At 41.7% G+C, this 13,983-nt stretch overlaps 1 protein-coding gene across 13 annotated transcripts in view; it reads right to left on the bottom strand.

Annotated features, from left to right (window-relative positions):
• Positions 1-1,327: 1,327 nt before the first annotated feature.
• Positions 1,328-13,983, bottom strand: part of BCL11B (BCL11 transcription factor B) — a 164,753-nt gene continuing 152,097 nt past the window's right edge. For 11 of the 13 annotated variants that reach the window (XM_083732596.1, XM_083732595.1, XM_083732590.1 and 8 more), the window contains one exon: positions 1,328-12,356. In XM_083732596.1, the coding sequence (XP_083588722.1) occupies positions 10,345-12,356 (2,012 nt within the window). In that variant the 3' untranslated portion in view covers positions 1,328-10,344. The remainder of the gene's footprint in view (positions 12,357-13,983) is intronic. The other 2 variants (XM_083732599.1, XM_083732591.1) reach the window with 1 other exon arrangement.

The raw sequence follows: 13,983 nt of genomic DNA, 5'->3' as shown, positions 1-13,983 counted from the left end.
CATGTTATGTTTGCTTCATGTTACATTCTTTCAGGTTAACGTCCTGCGGCGACCCGGAAGTACCAGAAAGGGTTACTTCCGGGTTTCGCCACTTGCACATGCGCACAAGCGCCAAATCATGCCACGCACCTGCACAGGTCGTGCTTTTTTCATGTTGCGAAAGGGCCTCTGGAACGGATTCTGTTCGCAACCAGAGGTACCACTGTATATGCCAATTACAGCAAACTTGCAACTTATGCTGGAGTTACATTCCGCAGATTGCATGTAATCATAACACATTGCGTGCAATGTGGGGCAGAATTATTGCCAAAGTATTTTTTTCTGAACCTCTGCCCCCTTTTTAAGGTTTTTTTGCCAAGCCAGATGAAGGACCCTGCATGAGAGATAGGGAAGGGGAGAAATCCCAGGGTGAGAGGCTGAGGGAAGAATGGGATGCTCCCAGGTGAGAGCTGCGAGGGTACACCTTTTTCTGTATGGGATACGAGTTAAGACATTTGTATTCTTCTAACCAGTGCTTTTTTCTGGGGGGACGCATACCCCTAAACATTTTGTCAATCTAAGTTTGGCCACATTGAGGGGCAGTATTTCAATATGAGTAGGAAAATGAGAGTACCCCTAAACATTTTTTAAGGGGAAAAAAGCACTGCTTCTATCTCCTTTTTTAATTTCTTGTTTAGATTAGGTTGATTTTTTATTGTATTGTGAAATTAAACTGTATTTTTAAAAATAATAATAATTATGCCAAGCACGGAAAGCTGAATGTGCACAAGTTAAATGCACGTAAATTGTGGGCTTACTATTCTAAAAACTTACTGAACTCCCTCCACGATGCTGAGTGCTTTACTACTGCTTCAGTTGTTTAGTGGTAGGTACGGCCGAATATTTCAATTTCAGTTTCTCTTTGTTCCAGGCTTAATTTTGGTAAGTTTGCCTTTAAAAGCAGGCTGAATTGACTCTGTCCCCCTCCACATACCCAGTGGTAAAGGCTCCCCTGTACCAGAAGTACATGCTTATAACTGTACCAGATGTAACTGAAGGTCAGATAACAAGATGTGCTAGGAAGCAATGAGACTGAACAAAATGTCCACCACAGCAGGGCTCAATGTGTTGCATCGAAAACTAGGCTGGCTCTTTGAACTATAGAAAAGCCTTGAGTCATGTGCTTATTTTACACAAGGGCTTTCTGCATCCTTGTTGGAACAATATAATGTGTCTAGCCACCTTAGGACAAAGTTTCTCCACCCCCAAATCTGTGCCTTAAAAAAAACAAAAAACTAAACTTGCCATCCACCTTAGCTCCAATTTCAAATAAGCAGTAAAGACAATATTTGGAGATCAAGTCAAATGTCCAATTTATTATTATTTTTTTATAACTTGAAACTGGAACAAACGTTGTTTTGAACGAGCGTACAAATGAAATGGTAGACACATGCTGAACTCAACAATGTGACAAGTGGGGTGGGATGGGGGAGAGGTCAGGAGTCTTGTACAGAGAATAAAAGGAACAATAAATATTTCACTAAGTGATATTGAAATGACCTCCTGCCATCTCAACATTTTACCCATAATAAAAAAGTGCTCCTATCTTTCTTTCCTTTCTTTTTTTTTTAATGGAGCACAAATACCAAGCAATAATAAATAGTTCCAAACTTGTAGTAAAAGACAAAACCTCCAAGTAAACAATGAAAGCTCATACAATAAGTAATAGAAAAAGGTAATAAAAATAGTTTGCCTTGCCGATACAAATGCAAACAACTGAAATCAACGTTACTTTGCTTTGCAGTTCTAAAATACAAAGAGCACCATAAAATGAGTTTGCCTGTGAAAAACAAAAACAAAATAACCCCTTGGACTGTATTTAATCAGGACTAGGATGAAATGCTGAAGGGCACGACTCTATTTTGAACGTCCACATTCTAAAAAAAAGGAGGGCTGTTGCTCCAGAAATGCTCTTTGTGCATCGATTTTAAGCGGAGCAGGGGTGTGCTGCATGAGATAATTGTGACTTAACACTGTTAACGTTGCTGATATTAGCAGTGTAAAAAATAATCACAACAGCAAAGATACCCGTGGCAGGTCGGCCATATTGTGCTTACGGCCTTGTGAAGCAGGGATTCTTAAAAGCAGGGAGGAGGAGGAGGTGGGGTCACCGTGGTTTCAAGAAACACAATGTTTGTGCTTGTATGTTGGTTTCTCATCGATTCAAGACACATAATAAGACAGCTGCTGGTGGTTTAAATCTGAGTTCATCCAGGAGGAAAAGTGTCGTGCTCACAGTTTCAAAATGAAATCTGAATTTACTTCGCTGTGGATTTAGTTTCGGAGAAAGCAAGGCACCTATATATAAAATACCCTATGCCTGGTTTTCACCAAAAATATCTCTGAATAATACTCCAGGATGTACTCCAGAGTAGGGGAAGGGGTGTGCGTGTTGTAGGATACTATGAAATATTTCTGTAAGAAGGTTCTCTGGTGTTCATATAGAAGGTTGCTCCACAACAAGGTCTTAGCGTAACCTTATCCCTAATTCTGAAGAGCTGGAAGGAGGAATGGCTAGGCCAGTTCTACAACCCAACGCGCCCTTGGCACTGTGATGGCTCCGTGACTTCATAATCATGTGTGTTTCCCCCTTTCCCCCACACTGCTATTTCTTCACACACTGCTAATGGCTCCTCGTATTTGCTCTCCCTTACCTTAAAATAGTCCCTAGCACGGTGCCTTGCCCCGCCCCCCCCCCATTAATTGTTTTTAAAAACTGAAACAGCAGAAACAAAATAAAGATTAAAAAAATAACGCTCAACTCATGGCATAATCCTAATTATTGGGACTTAACAAAGCAATCCTAGGGAGGAGTGTTTGTCAACCTAAAGGCACAGAATTTCATCCCAGTCCTTCAGATATTTAAGAAATTTATGGAATGTACAATTAGGAGTCAACAGCAACGAAAGCAGACAAAAGAGCAGACTGGCAAAACCTGTACATGGTCCTGTTCTGACAGGGATTGGGGCGTGGAGAGGGAAGGTGGGGTAGAAGTGGGATGTGCCCAGGCCAAATTTTTCACTCCGACCCAATTCACAGTTGCACCAACAGAGTGTTTGGTCTCCCTTCCTTCCCCCTACCTCTTTTCAAACCGCTTCAGATGAAGGCTATGAAGAGGTGGTAATGGATGGGTGCCCTGATCCGGCAAGGGCCCTGGGATCAGGCCCCACACCCTTGCAGGATCAATTGGGCGAAGGTCCAGATGCACATTGCCCTGGCAGATAGTTGGTGCAGTGAGGATTAACAGTGCCTATCCAGTGATGGTGAGTACCCTGACTGCAAACATGCCCCTTCATCCCACGGTAGGTGCCAGTGATGTCAAAACCAGTAGTACTGGGTACCTTAAGCACACACACCGTGCAGTTTTATGGACTGGGGCCGGAAGGTCTATGTGTGCCAGGCAAAAGCCGCTTCCCCGACTCTAAAAAAAAAGCGGGGGGCATCTGTGGAATGTTACGTCAAACATCTTCACAAAAACTGAGTTTCATTTAACAATAACAGGCAACAGCCAGCCATCCTAGTTCAACTCTACCTGGAAAGGCCTTGATACAAGGGGTCCAGGCAGTTTCAAAGTCATTACTGCCCTGTATGAACAGTGCTTCTTCCTTTCTTTTCTTTTCTTTTTTTTTGTAGGCCATTTCTGACAGAAAAAAATAATACATATACATACACACAACTAAAATTGTGAACAGAACAACTCATAAACGAAACAAAACCTGACACCCCGCCCCTTCCGAAGAGAAAAAAAGGAAACCCAAAAACCACATAATTAAAAATAATAATTGTTTTGTTTCTTTTACTCAACAGGTCGTTAAACAACCCTTTTATTTTTATTTTCCTTCTACTGTACAATAAGGTCTTGACATACAATTATTATTTATTTTTTTGCACTATTTTATCCTGCCAAATTAAAAAAATATATTATGGCAGCCTGTTTGTTTGTTTTTATTTTTATTTCCAAATTCACTAACAAAAAAGTACATTAAATCCCTTTAAAAGGACAAGCGTACAGTTAAAAAATTACAAGTTCCAGTAAAAATACAGCAAGTGCCTACATTATATGAATTAACCAATATCAATATCCATTCCAGAAGAGGGGGATATAGGGGCAGGGGAGGGGGGGAGAGAGAGATAAAAATAGGTACAGGTCAGAAATGTGATTTTTTTTTTTAATCTGCAAAGCAATAACAATATTAAGCACTTTTTTCCTACATACTTTTTCTACATGGTGTAGCAGTCACCTTTTAATCCCCAAATACAAGTTTCTATACATTTTTTCTTGAAATAAAAATTCAACACCCAAGGCAGAAAAAAAAAATTACTAAAACTCAGACTTTACAGTTACAGTGACAAGAACAAATTTATAGACCCACCATTTAAATTTTACTGCAACATTTTCAAGGAAAAAAGAGAAAAGTTTTTTTTTTCTTTCTGGTTTTGTAAAATGCCCAGGCATTCTCCATTATTACAAATACTGGTCCACTTTTACAGTAATCAAGAAATTTTAATATATATAATATATACTAAAACCCCGTCACCAAAAGAAAACAATATACACATGGCCATTATGGCATTTTTAATAACCTATTAAGCAAACTTTGAAAAAAAGAAGAAGAGAGATTGCTCAAACACACATACACACAATTTTTTTTTACCCTTGTATGTATTCAATACTGTAAACGTATTTTAAGACAGAGTGCACTAAATTTAACTTTTAAAAAAATTAGCCGTTGTTCCTGAATTTTTTTTCATTCAATGATAACAACTTGCAATTTGTGTCATTTGAGTTTTAATTCAGCAGTAAATCATTTCCATTCCATTTCCTAAGCAGCGTTGTCCTGAAAAAAAAGAGAGAGGCTGAGAACAATTCAGCAAATTGATGTCCGAAGTTGTGCTGGATATACATCTTCATTTGATTGGGTCTTATGGCATTTTCATGTCCACTATCTTCAACCAGGATTTTTTTTTTTAAGTAAATGTGGCTCTTTTGTTTTGTTTTGTTTTAACCCTAAAAGAACGTACTTTTCTTGTTCTACCGTTTTTTTTAAAAGTCTTTTCATTTCACAAAAATGTTTGCATTTGTCTCAAGAGACTCAAATAGGAAGATCAGTTTTCAAGGCACTCACATCAAATTGAATGGCAGTAGAAAAACTGTCCAATAAGTTATTATTATTATTTTCTTTATAGTGCCAGTATTGTGAATGCCACGCTTAGCAACACTGACACTTAATCTCAGATGTCCCCCTTAATAGTTTCACCCACCTCTGGGCCAAGCAAAGACAAAGCTGTTGTAATTTCTTGTTCAGAAGCCGCTGGTTTTGAATGCGAACAAAAAGCTTTAAAGTGCGGGTCAACAGAATCAAAATGCGTAACTTTTACATTGTCCACTGTCTTGACAGACTAAATCAGGGGAATCCAAATTATACTCTAGAAAACCTCCCTAGGTCAAGTAGGATGGGGAGATATATATATGGGTCTACCCAATGCACAAAAGAAAGATGGGCAATTTGGATGAGGGCACCTATTCTGATCTGGGATATTAAAAGAAAAAGGAAGTTTTTGAGGCATATGGACACATGTGGTGGAATGCTCACATGAGAGAGATGCATACGGAAGCCAAAAGCCCACAAAGTGTCCCATTATTCCACAGCCCTGTCAAACAACACAACACCAAGTAAAGAAAAATGCAACTTGGATTCTGCGGTCAAGGCAACATACAAAATCTGACTTGTGAGGAGGTAAAAGGCATAAAGGAGGCTGGGTCTCCTCTGGTAGCTGTCTATCTTCCCGGGATAGCCACACTTGAAAATGATTTTTTTAAAAACAGAAGAGAAGAGCAGGTTATTTAATATTTTTGCCTAAATGGGTTCCTACTCTTTCAACCAAACAAATGCACCAAGCTATAGGTCTATAGGTGCCTTCCGCCTGACCTCATTGTCCCCATCAAGGGATTAATATAATCATTTGCCTTAAGAAAGTTCAGAATGAAAAGGCTGAGCCAAGAGCGTCAAGTGAAGGTCCTTATTTTCTGTTCTATGTGAGATATGACATACTGGAATATGAGATTTAGCATAAACAAAGCACATCCAGTAACCCTAAACGAAGTACAATGTGTGACTGGAGTTTAAGAATGTGGGCAAATTGGTTTACAATTATGGATCCTTCCCCAGTGCTAAATTACCCAAAAATCTATCCAAAGAAAAATTGGATGTCACAGCTTTTAGTTTAGTTTTTATAATTCAATGAATAATGAAGTTTGGTTTTTTTAAAAAAAACAAAACAAAACAAGAAACAAAACAAACCTGCTTTATGGAACTCAAATCGTGCACTTCCAAATATAGGGAGTTTTTAATTTACGCACCTTTTTATTTCAGTACCCTTTTAAAGGTTGCAACCCTGAAAACCTTGACTATAGAGACGCCTCATCAATACTTACACGTTACTTTAATGGCACTATTCTAAAAGGGAGCATTTGGCCTATTTACTTTACAATAACATAATTGTGCATTATACGAGACAATATTTTCATTTCCCTGGCAAAATGCCTCGCAGTCTAGGCTAGCACTCGGCTCTTGAATAACAGCTGTAACTATCACTGTTGCTTTTTGCTAGAGAGCACAGTTTATACAGAAGTCTTAGGCAAAAGCCAGGAAGGAAAACACTGTGTAAGGAAACCACTGTGAAGTAAGCAAATCGTATTTGTACAATATTGCACAAATTGGTTTCATGGGGTGCACAGATATGCAGGAGTGTGTGTGTTTTATTCAGATCCCAGTCTTAAGTGCAGATATTCCTTAGAAGCATTTCCATAATTGTGGTGAGCAACCTTGTGTATTTGTCTCTGCGTAGTATACTGAATGTGAAACATAGTGTACAAGCGGTGATTCACCAAGCCAACTTGACCCGGGAGGTCTGGTGCACGAGAATTGCCATCTTCAGACCCGAGGCAAACAACAGTGGTGGACCACCGGAAGTAGCTGGTGGTCTGCATTGGGCTTGCCTTTAGAAACAGTACGGCAACCATGGGAGCATTATAGTACTTGAATATTGAATATTTCTTGAATATCGGACGCGTCAAAGTTAGGGAACAGCTACTCTCATTTTTAAATCAGTTGCCATTTTAAAGACAAACGCATGTAAAAGATTAGCCCTATTCGGAAGTTATCATCTACATGGCTGTGACCGTGGGGAGGGAACAGAATGGGGCCATCTCACATCCCCATTAGGTCTCTGCCTCTCTATGTCCATCTGCTGGGGGAGGCGGGGTGGGAATGTCTGTACAGGGGATCCTGCACCACATGTCGCGACTGTCCCATGTTTTAGAACTCAAGATGATCAGGTCTGGGTTTGTAGAATATGCTTGCTTCTAAAGATATTTCCCCAGTTTATAGATGGCGGAGAAGGGATTCAGCCAGCAGGGGACATGATGATTGGGGCAGCAAGTTCGGCCCTCTTATTTCTATCTCCATATTACAATCATGGGGGTGGGGTTATTGGGTTGTTGTTGTTTTTATTTTGATTATGTACTTTGTGGTTTTATATTCTGATTTTATTCTGTGAACCACCCTGAGACCTGTGGGTGTAGGGCGGTATATCAATTCAACAAATAATAGAATAAAATAATGACATGGAACATGAGTAATGTAAATGCAATGTAAACCCACAAGTTGCTCAAATAAATATTGGGAGTTGGGTATCGCCATGGTGCTGGGAACTGGTTTCAGGAACATTGTAGCCCAGGGGGCTAAAATACCTGATATCTGGAATAGGGAAGGAGTTCCCATCAGGTCCCAACGGCCAACAAGCCTAGGGAAGTATATAGCTTGGCTCACTTAGCTGAGTAATCTGGAGCTATCTGCTCTTCAAGAATCACTTCCATTTACTTACTGCTTAATGGGGCACTGGGGTGTGGATTTTATGGGTTGCTTGGGATAGGCTTATGTGTGGCTGGTCCCATTTGTGGTGGGAATTTGGACCCGACATCATTATTTTAAACTGGGTTTCTATACATCCTGTTGATGTAGAAACTTGAGTCTTGTAGCACCTTGAAGCCAAACATGTATCTTACATTTATGGTGGCACAAGAATCTGAGTTGCTTTGCTACCAGACAAAATATGGCCGGAACTCTCCGTAGGGATCAACTTGATAAAAGTTTATTATTTTGTTCGCTAGCTAAGCAGTCGGCATCCAACAGAGGGAGACAAGGAAGGACGCAAGGATTAAGATGTTGTTACTCTTCCTTACCAAAGGCTGTTGGGAGTAAACTGGGGCTCTTTCAAGTTCACACAGCGAAAATTCTTATGCAAGTTTATGTGCCCTGCTTAATGTGTGTCAACAAGGATTAACATCTCCCATTGTTGTATAATTGCCTAATGTGACGGGTAATTGCCTGATGTGATAGATAATACACCCTGAGAAATCTGATCATATGACAATATGTCAACCTTTAATCAATGAACTGGTTAGATTAAACCCCCCTCTTTAATATATGCGCAGTGCAGGTCTAATTCAGGAATAAGTCACTGCCTTCAATGAGGCTTACTCCCAGGTAAGTGTTCCTAGGGTTGTGAGCAGGAAAAAAGCAATGGAGAGCACTTCTAAATAGAAAAGGGGGGAAAGGCTGCCCATATTAGAAGATGTCGTCCCTCGAGCTCAGCATGGTCTATAATGACTGACAACAGCTCTCCAAGGCTTCAGACCAGCCCTCTCTGGAGACACCAGGGATTGAACCTGGAACCTTTTGCATGCAAAGCATACAGAGGAGGGAATGCCACTTCTAATGGGCACCTGCTGTGATGCATCTATGTACCACCAAAAATAATAATAATGGGCTTTCTTCTTCAGAGCAACTGTTTTAGCCATATGAAGAAGCATGCAGGTTTCATGTGATTCATCGGGTAATTTGATTCACCAGTCCTAATCAAAACAATTACTTTAGCCATAGTGTGTGCGCACTCACGTTCCTGTGTTCAGACACATGCCCACATATGTGCACTTACTACACAAACTGAGGTTTGGTATGAAACCACATTTGCAGTGAGTGCAGTCCTAACTGTGTCTACACAGAAGTAGGTCCTGCTGAGTTCAGTGGGACTTGCTTCCAGCTAACATGGGGTTAGGGTTGCAAACCTGGTCCCCCAAAAGGGCCACTGGTGTATTTGCTACAGAACGGTCCGTTGCAGCCATTATCATGTATTCAGGTCGTCAAGTGATAACTTCAATTATTGTGTTATTGTGTGCGTAAAGTTTAAGGCCAGAATAGCAAGTGACATGGGGCAAGGAGGGCGGGGGGATGACAGGCAAGGTTCCTTTTCTTACTCCAAGCTTTCTAAAATTTGACATGCTGCTAGCTGTCAGGGCTCTTGCATTCCCTTTATGTAATGAAGTTAAAGAAGATGGCAGAAAGGTGAAAGTAAGTCATTAGTAAACGGAACGAATTCCATACTAATAATGCACAACTCTTGCTATTGCTCTTATAAATATAGCTGCCTTTAAGGGGGCGGGAACAAATTTGCCTATTTCTTTTTAGCTTTCATAACTTCTACTGTGGAAGTCTGGGATTTTATTTTATTTTTACAAAAAAAAATGTCAAGGCCTCTATTTTTAGTGGCATCACCAGTGCTACATATTAGATCCAAATCCAAAAGAAAGTGCTACAATTTTTAAGATTGTTATCCGCGGTACTATTTTATATTTCCTAATTTTCAAATGATTTCCTTTTTCTTTCTTTCTCAAAGAAAAGCGGGGGGGGGGGGGCGCTAAAAATAATAATGAGAGAGAGAAGAAAATTATTATTTAAAATGCTGGCTTCTTCACAAGAAATTACACATGCTTAGCATAAGATTCAACAAAGCAGCGGCCCTATAAAATTATAATTTAAATTGATATGTATCTTCCCCTGTAATGCAAATAATCTCAGGTTACTAGTGGGGAAAATTAGAATGGGATACTCAACAAAATTTTAAAGGAAATCTAAAACAGGAGGGGAAAGTATTAAAAAAAAATACCTGCACATGCCAAAAAAAAATTAAAAAATACAAAATAACCCAATAAATACAGAAATTATTGCACAGTTAAAAGGCTTCACAATTTTTACTGCCTTAACCAATCCTCAGGTTTAATAGAACTTTGTAGACACAGGTTATATTTAAGTGCCAAATTCTGGCACCTGCCATAGTTATGCTAAATTATGTATATGGAGGCAAGTTAGGTCAGCTTTTCTCAGTTGGCAATAGTTAAAACTGTACAATTTAAATGTTACCTAGACCCCTGATTTTTATTTTTTTTTAAACCCAGCGGGGGCCTTAGCTTCTTTCTGCCTGCTCAATTTTGACATCATTTGTCAGCAAGTGTTCGCCATGCCACTTTTTCATGTGTTTCTCCAGGGTGCTGTAAACACTGAAGGGCATCTGACAAATGTCGCAGCGGTAGACCTCCTTCCCTATCTGGCCATGTGTTTTCATATGACGCGTCAGCTTACTGCTCTGGGCGCATGCATAGTTGCAGAGCTCACATTTGTAAGGCCGCTCTCCCGTGTGGCTCCGCCGATGCACCGTTAAGTTACTGCAGTTCTTAAAGACCTTGCCACAGTACTCGCACGTGTCGCTCCGCCGTCCTTCCTTGGAACTGGGTCGGCCAGGGCCAGGTCCGCTGATGTGGGGCGTGCTGCCTCCGCTCGCCGTCCCGCTGCGCCCTGAGAGACCGCCGTCCAGCATATCCCCTGGAGGGGTGGAGAAACGCAGGCTTCCGTTCTCGGAGGAATGCTCAGAAGAGGTGGCGAAGGGGGATTGTCGGGAGTCTGTGAACCCAAGAAATGGATCTTTCATGAAGTGCCTCGACGCTGCGTACCCCACCAGCCACTGCGAGTAAACATTTTCAGAAGGTATTATTGTTGCTGGTGGCAAGTCCAAATCTTTCTCTATCTTTATCCTTTTCGAGGAGTTGTTTAAACTGGGGCTTGTGATGGGGGTGGGCTTGCGAGGGAACAGGCCGGGGAAAGGCTCTCCGGGACCAAAGTTCCTCCCGTTGACTGTCCCCTCCTCAGTACGGTCAAGTTCTCCAGCTACCGAGTCTTCATCGCCGGTGTCTCTCTGGCAAAGGTCTCGGGGGCAGAGGTCTCGCTGGTCAGAGGACCTCTTCATGAAGCCGCTCCTTTTCTGCTTCTCAGCCAACATGTCGCTGTATTGCTGGATGGTACCAAGGCTAACATTCTCTATCACTTTCCCTAGGACGAGGGATTTTTCATCTGGCAGCGATTTGGAACCGTTCTCTCGGTTACGGCTCAGCTCCGAGTCCATGCTGAAGCTGGACTCGGGCCTACTTTCGTTTTCCAGCTCCTCTTCCTCCTCCTCCTCCTCTTCCTCTTCTTCATTGTCGTGGCCTAGAGAAGGATCGCTCTCGTTCCTGAAGTCTGCCTCACTAGACTTTAGTCCCTCCCCAGTGAGCTCACTTGTGCCGGGCTCAGGGGAGCTTGTGGCGGACAATCCGTCATCCGACCTCCCTGTCATGGACCCAGCTTTGTGCATATGCGTTTTCATATGGCGTTTTAGCTTGCTAGCTTGAGAACAGGCATGGTCGCAGAGCTGGCATTTGTAGGGCTTCTCTCCTGTGTGGCTGCGCCGGTGGACGATGAGATTGCTCTGGAACTTGAACGTTTTCCCGCAAAATTCACAGGACTTGCTCTTAGCCTGAGGCTGGGGAGGCGTAGTGCTGCTCGGGGGCATCGGCGGCAATGGCGGGGTGCTCAAAAAAGGAGATTTAGGGCTTGGCTGGAAAGGATTCAACAAGCGATGCATAGGGTTGTTGCGGTTGGGAGAAACTGGCGGAGGGGTGGAGTTGTTCCCTGCCAGTTCTCGAAGCCTTCTGGAGAAATCCATCGCTGGCGACTCAATTGCCATGGGGTTTAAACGCATGACTCTGTCAAAGGCACTGGGATGCTGGGCAACTAACCCCATTTCTTCGGCACTAAGGCGATGCGGATCCAGGTGATGGCGAGGCGGCGGGCTGAAGAGGGGAGGCGTGTTGGGGAGCCGGCCTTCGCCAAAGCCAGGGTGATCGCGCAGGATGGGACCTGTCATTCGCAAGAGACTAAAAGGGTTGTTGTCACCAAGGAAATTCATCAGCGGGGACTGTGCAACAGTCTCGGGTCCCAGAGGAGGAGGGATGGTGATGCGTGGAGTAAGGGAGCTGTTTGAAGGGCTTGTTTCCAGGTAGATGCGGAATCCATGTGTGTTCTGGGCATGCTGAAGCAAGAACCAAGCGCTGTTAAAAGGGTGCTTGCATGTTGTGCAAATATAGCTTGAAGGCTCATCTTTACCTATAGAAGGGAAAGAAAGAGACAGACAGACAGACAGAGAGAGAGAGACAGAGAGAGAGAGAGAGAGAGAGAGAGAGAGAGAGAGAGAGAGATCAGTATTATAACAGACAACTTCTAAGCAAAAAATATTTCCAGTTATAATGTGTCATTTCTGTTTCTATTTCTGTTTTCTAATACAAAAAGGAAAATGCATGTTTACGTCGTATCCATAATCTGTTTACGGTATAGCAAACAAAAAAGTTATGGCTTGCTGCTGGGGTAAGACATGTCTGTTCCACTTGCAGGAGAAGAGTCCCTACTTCGCTCAAAAATTATTCGTTCAGATCTCTGCTCAACCGTGAAGCGGACTGGGTGACTTTGGGCATAACCTACCTCACAGGTTTGTTGGGAGGATTAAAGGGTGGGAGGAAAATCACAAGTCCTACAGCTCCTTAGAGGAGAGGTGAAATTTCGGGGGGGGGGGGGATGCCAAAATTAAGTGAAGGTGCCTTTTGTGATATTGAAGAATGAGGAACAATTAACAGCTTAGTAAACGGAAGCTACCCATTCCTAGTTAGACGTGTTAGCATTTTCTATTTCATTCCCTGTTAGCGTACCAGAACCAAAATAGCCTCAAAACAATCAAGTTTACCCTCAAACATAAGCTCATCGGTTAAATATGTGTGCCCTTCTGTTTAATCGAATAAGCTTCTTCAGTGCTAGAAAATGTTCTGCATGTCCAAAGTCCCTAAATTCAATCTTTGGCATCTCCAGGTAGTTGAGGGCTCCTGCTAAAACATTGGTGAACCACTGCCAATTGATTTAGTGACCTAGGTGGGCCTAATGAGCCAAGTTGATATAAGGCAGTTCTTTATGTGCCTGGGATTTTACCAGGAACACCCCTAAGTAGGTTTCAAATGCCAATCTCCCATATTCTAATCCAGCCTTATTTTCACCGAGAACAGTGGTGTTAGAATTCCATCTAAGCTTTTTTTAAAAAATGCACCCTGCGAAGAAACCATCCTGCTTCTGTGTTTATTGAAAGCCCTGAACACGTCAGAAGATAAATAATTGTCTAATTATGAAAACCCATAATAACAGTTGGATGTAGTTGTTAACAGACACCGGAGCCATATTTGAACTGGGTTATATACAGAAGTACTCAAACCGTGTCATTTAATACCAAAAAAAGTTTGAACTTTTGACTCTCTTGTTTGTCTTCCTAATCTACTGTTGCTTTGTCTTCTCAGCTAGTGAATGAACGTTTAAAAACACATTCCTTCTTCAGAATTGTAAAAAAAAAGGAAAAAAAGAGAGGCAGGTGTGGGCAAGTTAGAGCTCAGCACTCAATTATTTCGCTATCAAAAAATAAATAAAAAATCCATCCCTGGATACACAAAGCAAAACGTTTTATCATCACCTTAAATAGGAACACTTCCATAAAACCTGGCAAATTCCTAGATATAGATACATTCCAGATTTTTTAAAATGTCACATTCAGCTTTTTCACAGGAGCTATCTGTTTTACACAGGAAAACTATGGCAGCTGATTTCTGGGTGCTCTGCCGGAAAATGAATATATTCTCACAGCAAGGATATTGACAAAATTGTTATTTAAAAAAACCAAAAGTCTGACCCTTATTACAGC

This window comes from Podarcis gaigeae (assembly GCF_964106915.1).
Source record: "Podarcis gaigeae genome assembly, chromosome: 1".
Classification (NCBI taxonomy): Eukaryota; Metazoa; Chordata; class Lepidosauria; order Squamata; family Lacertidae; genus Podarcis; species Podarcis gaigeae.
The sequence above is the reverse complement of the archived record's forward strand: the minus strand, read 5'-3'. Positions and strand labels throughout refer to the sequence as shown.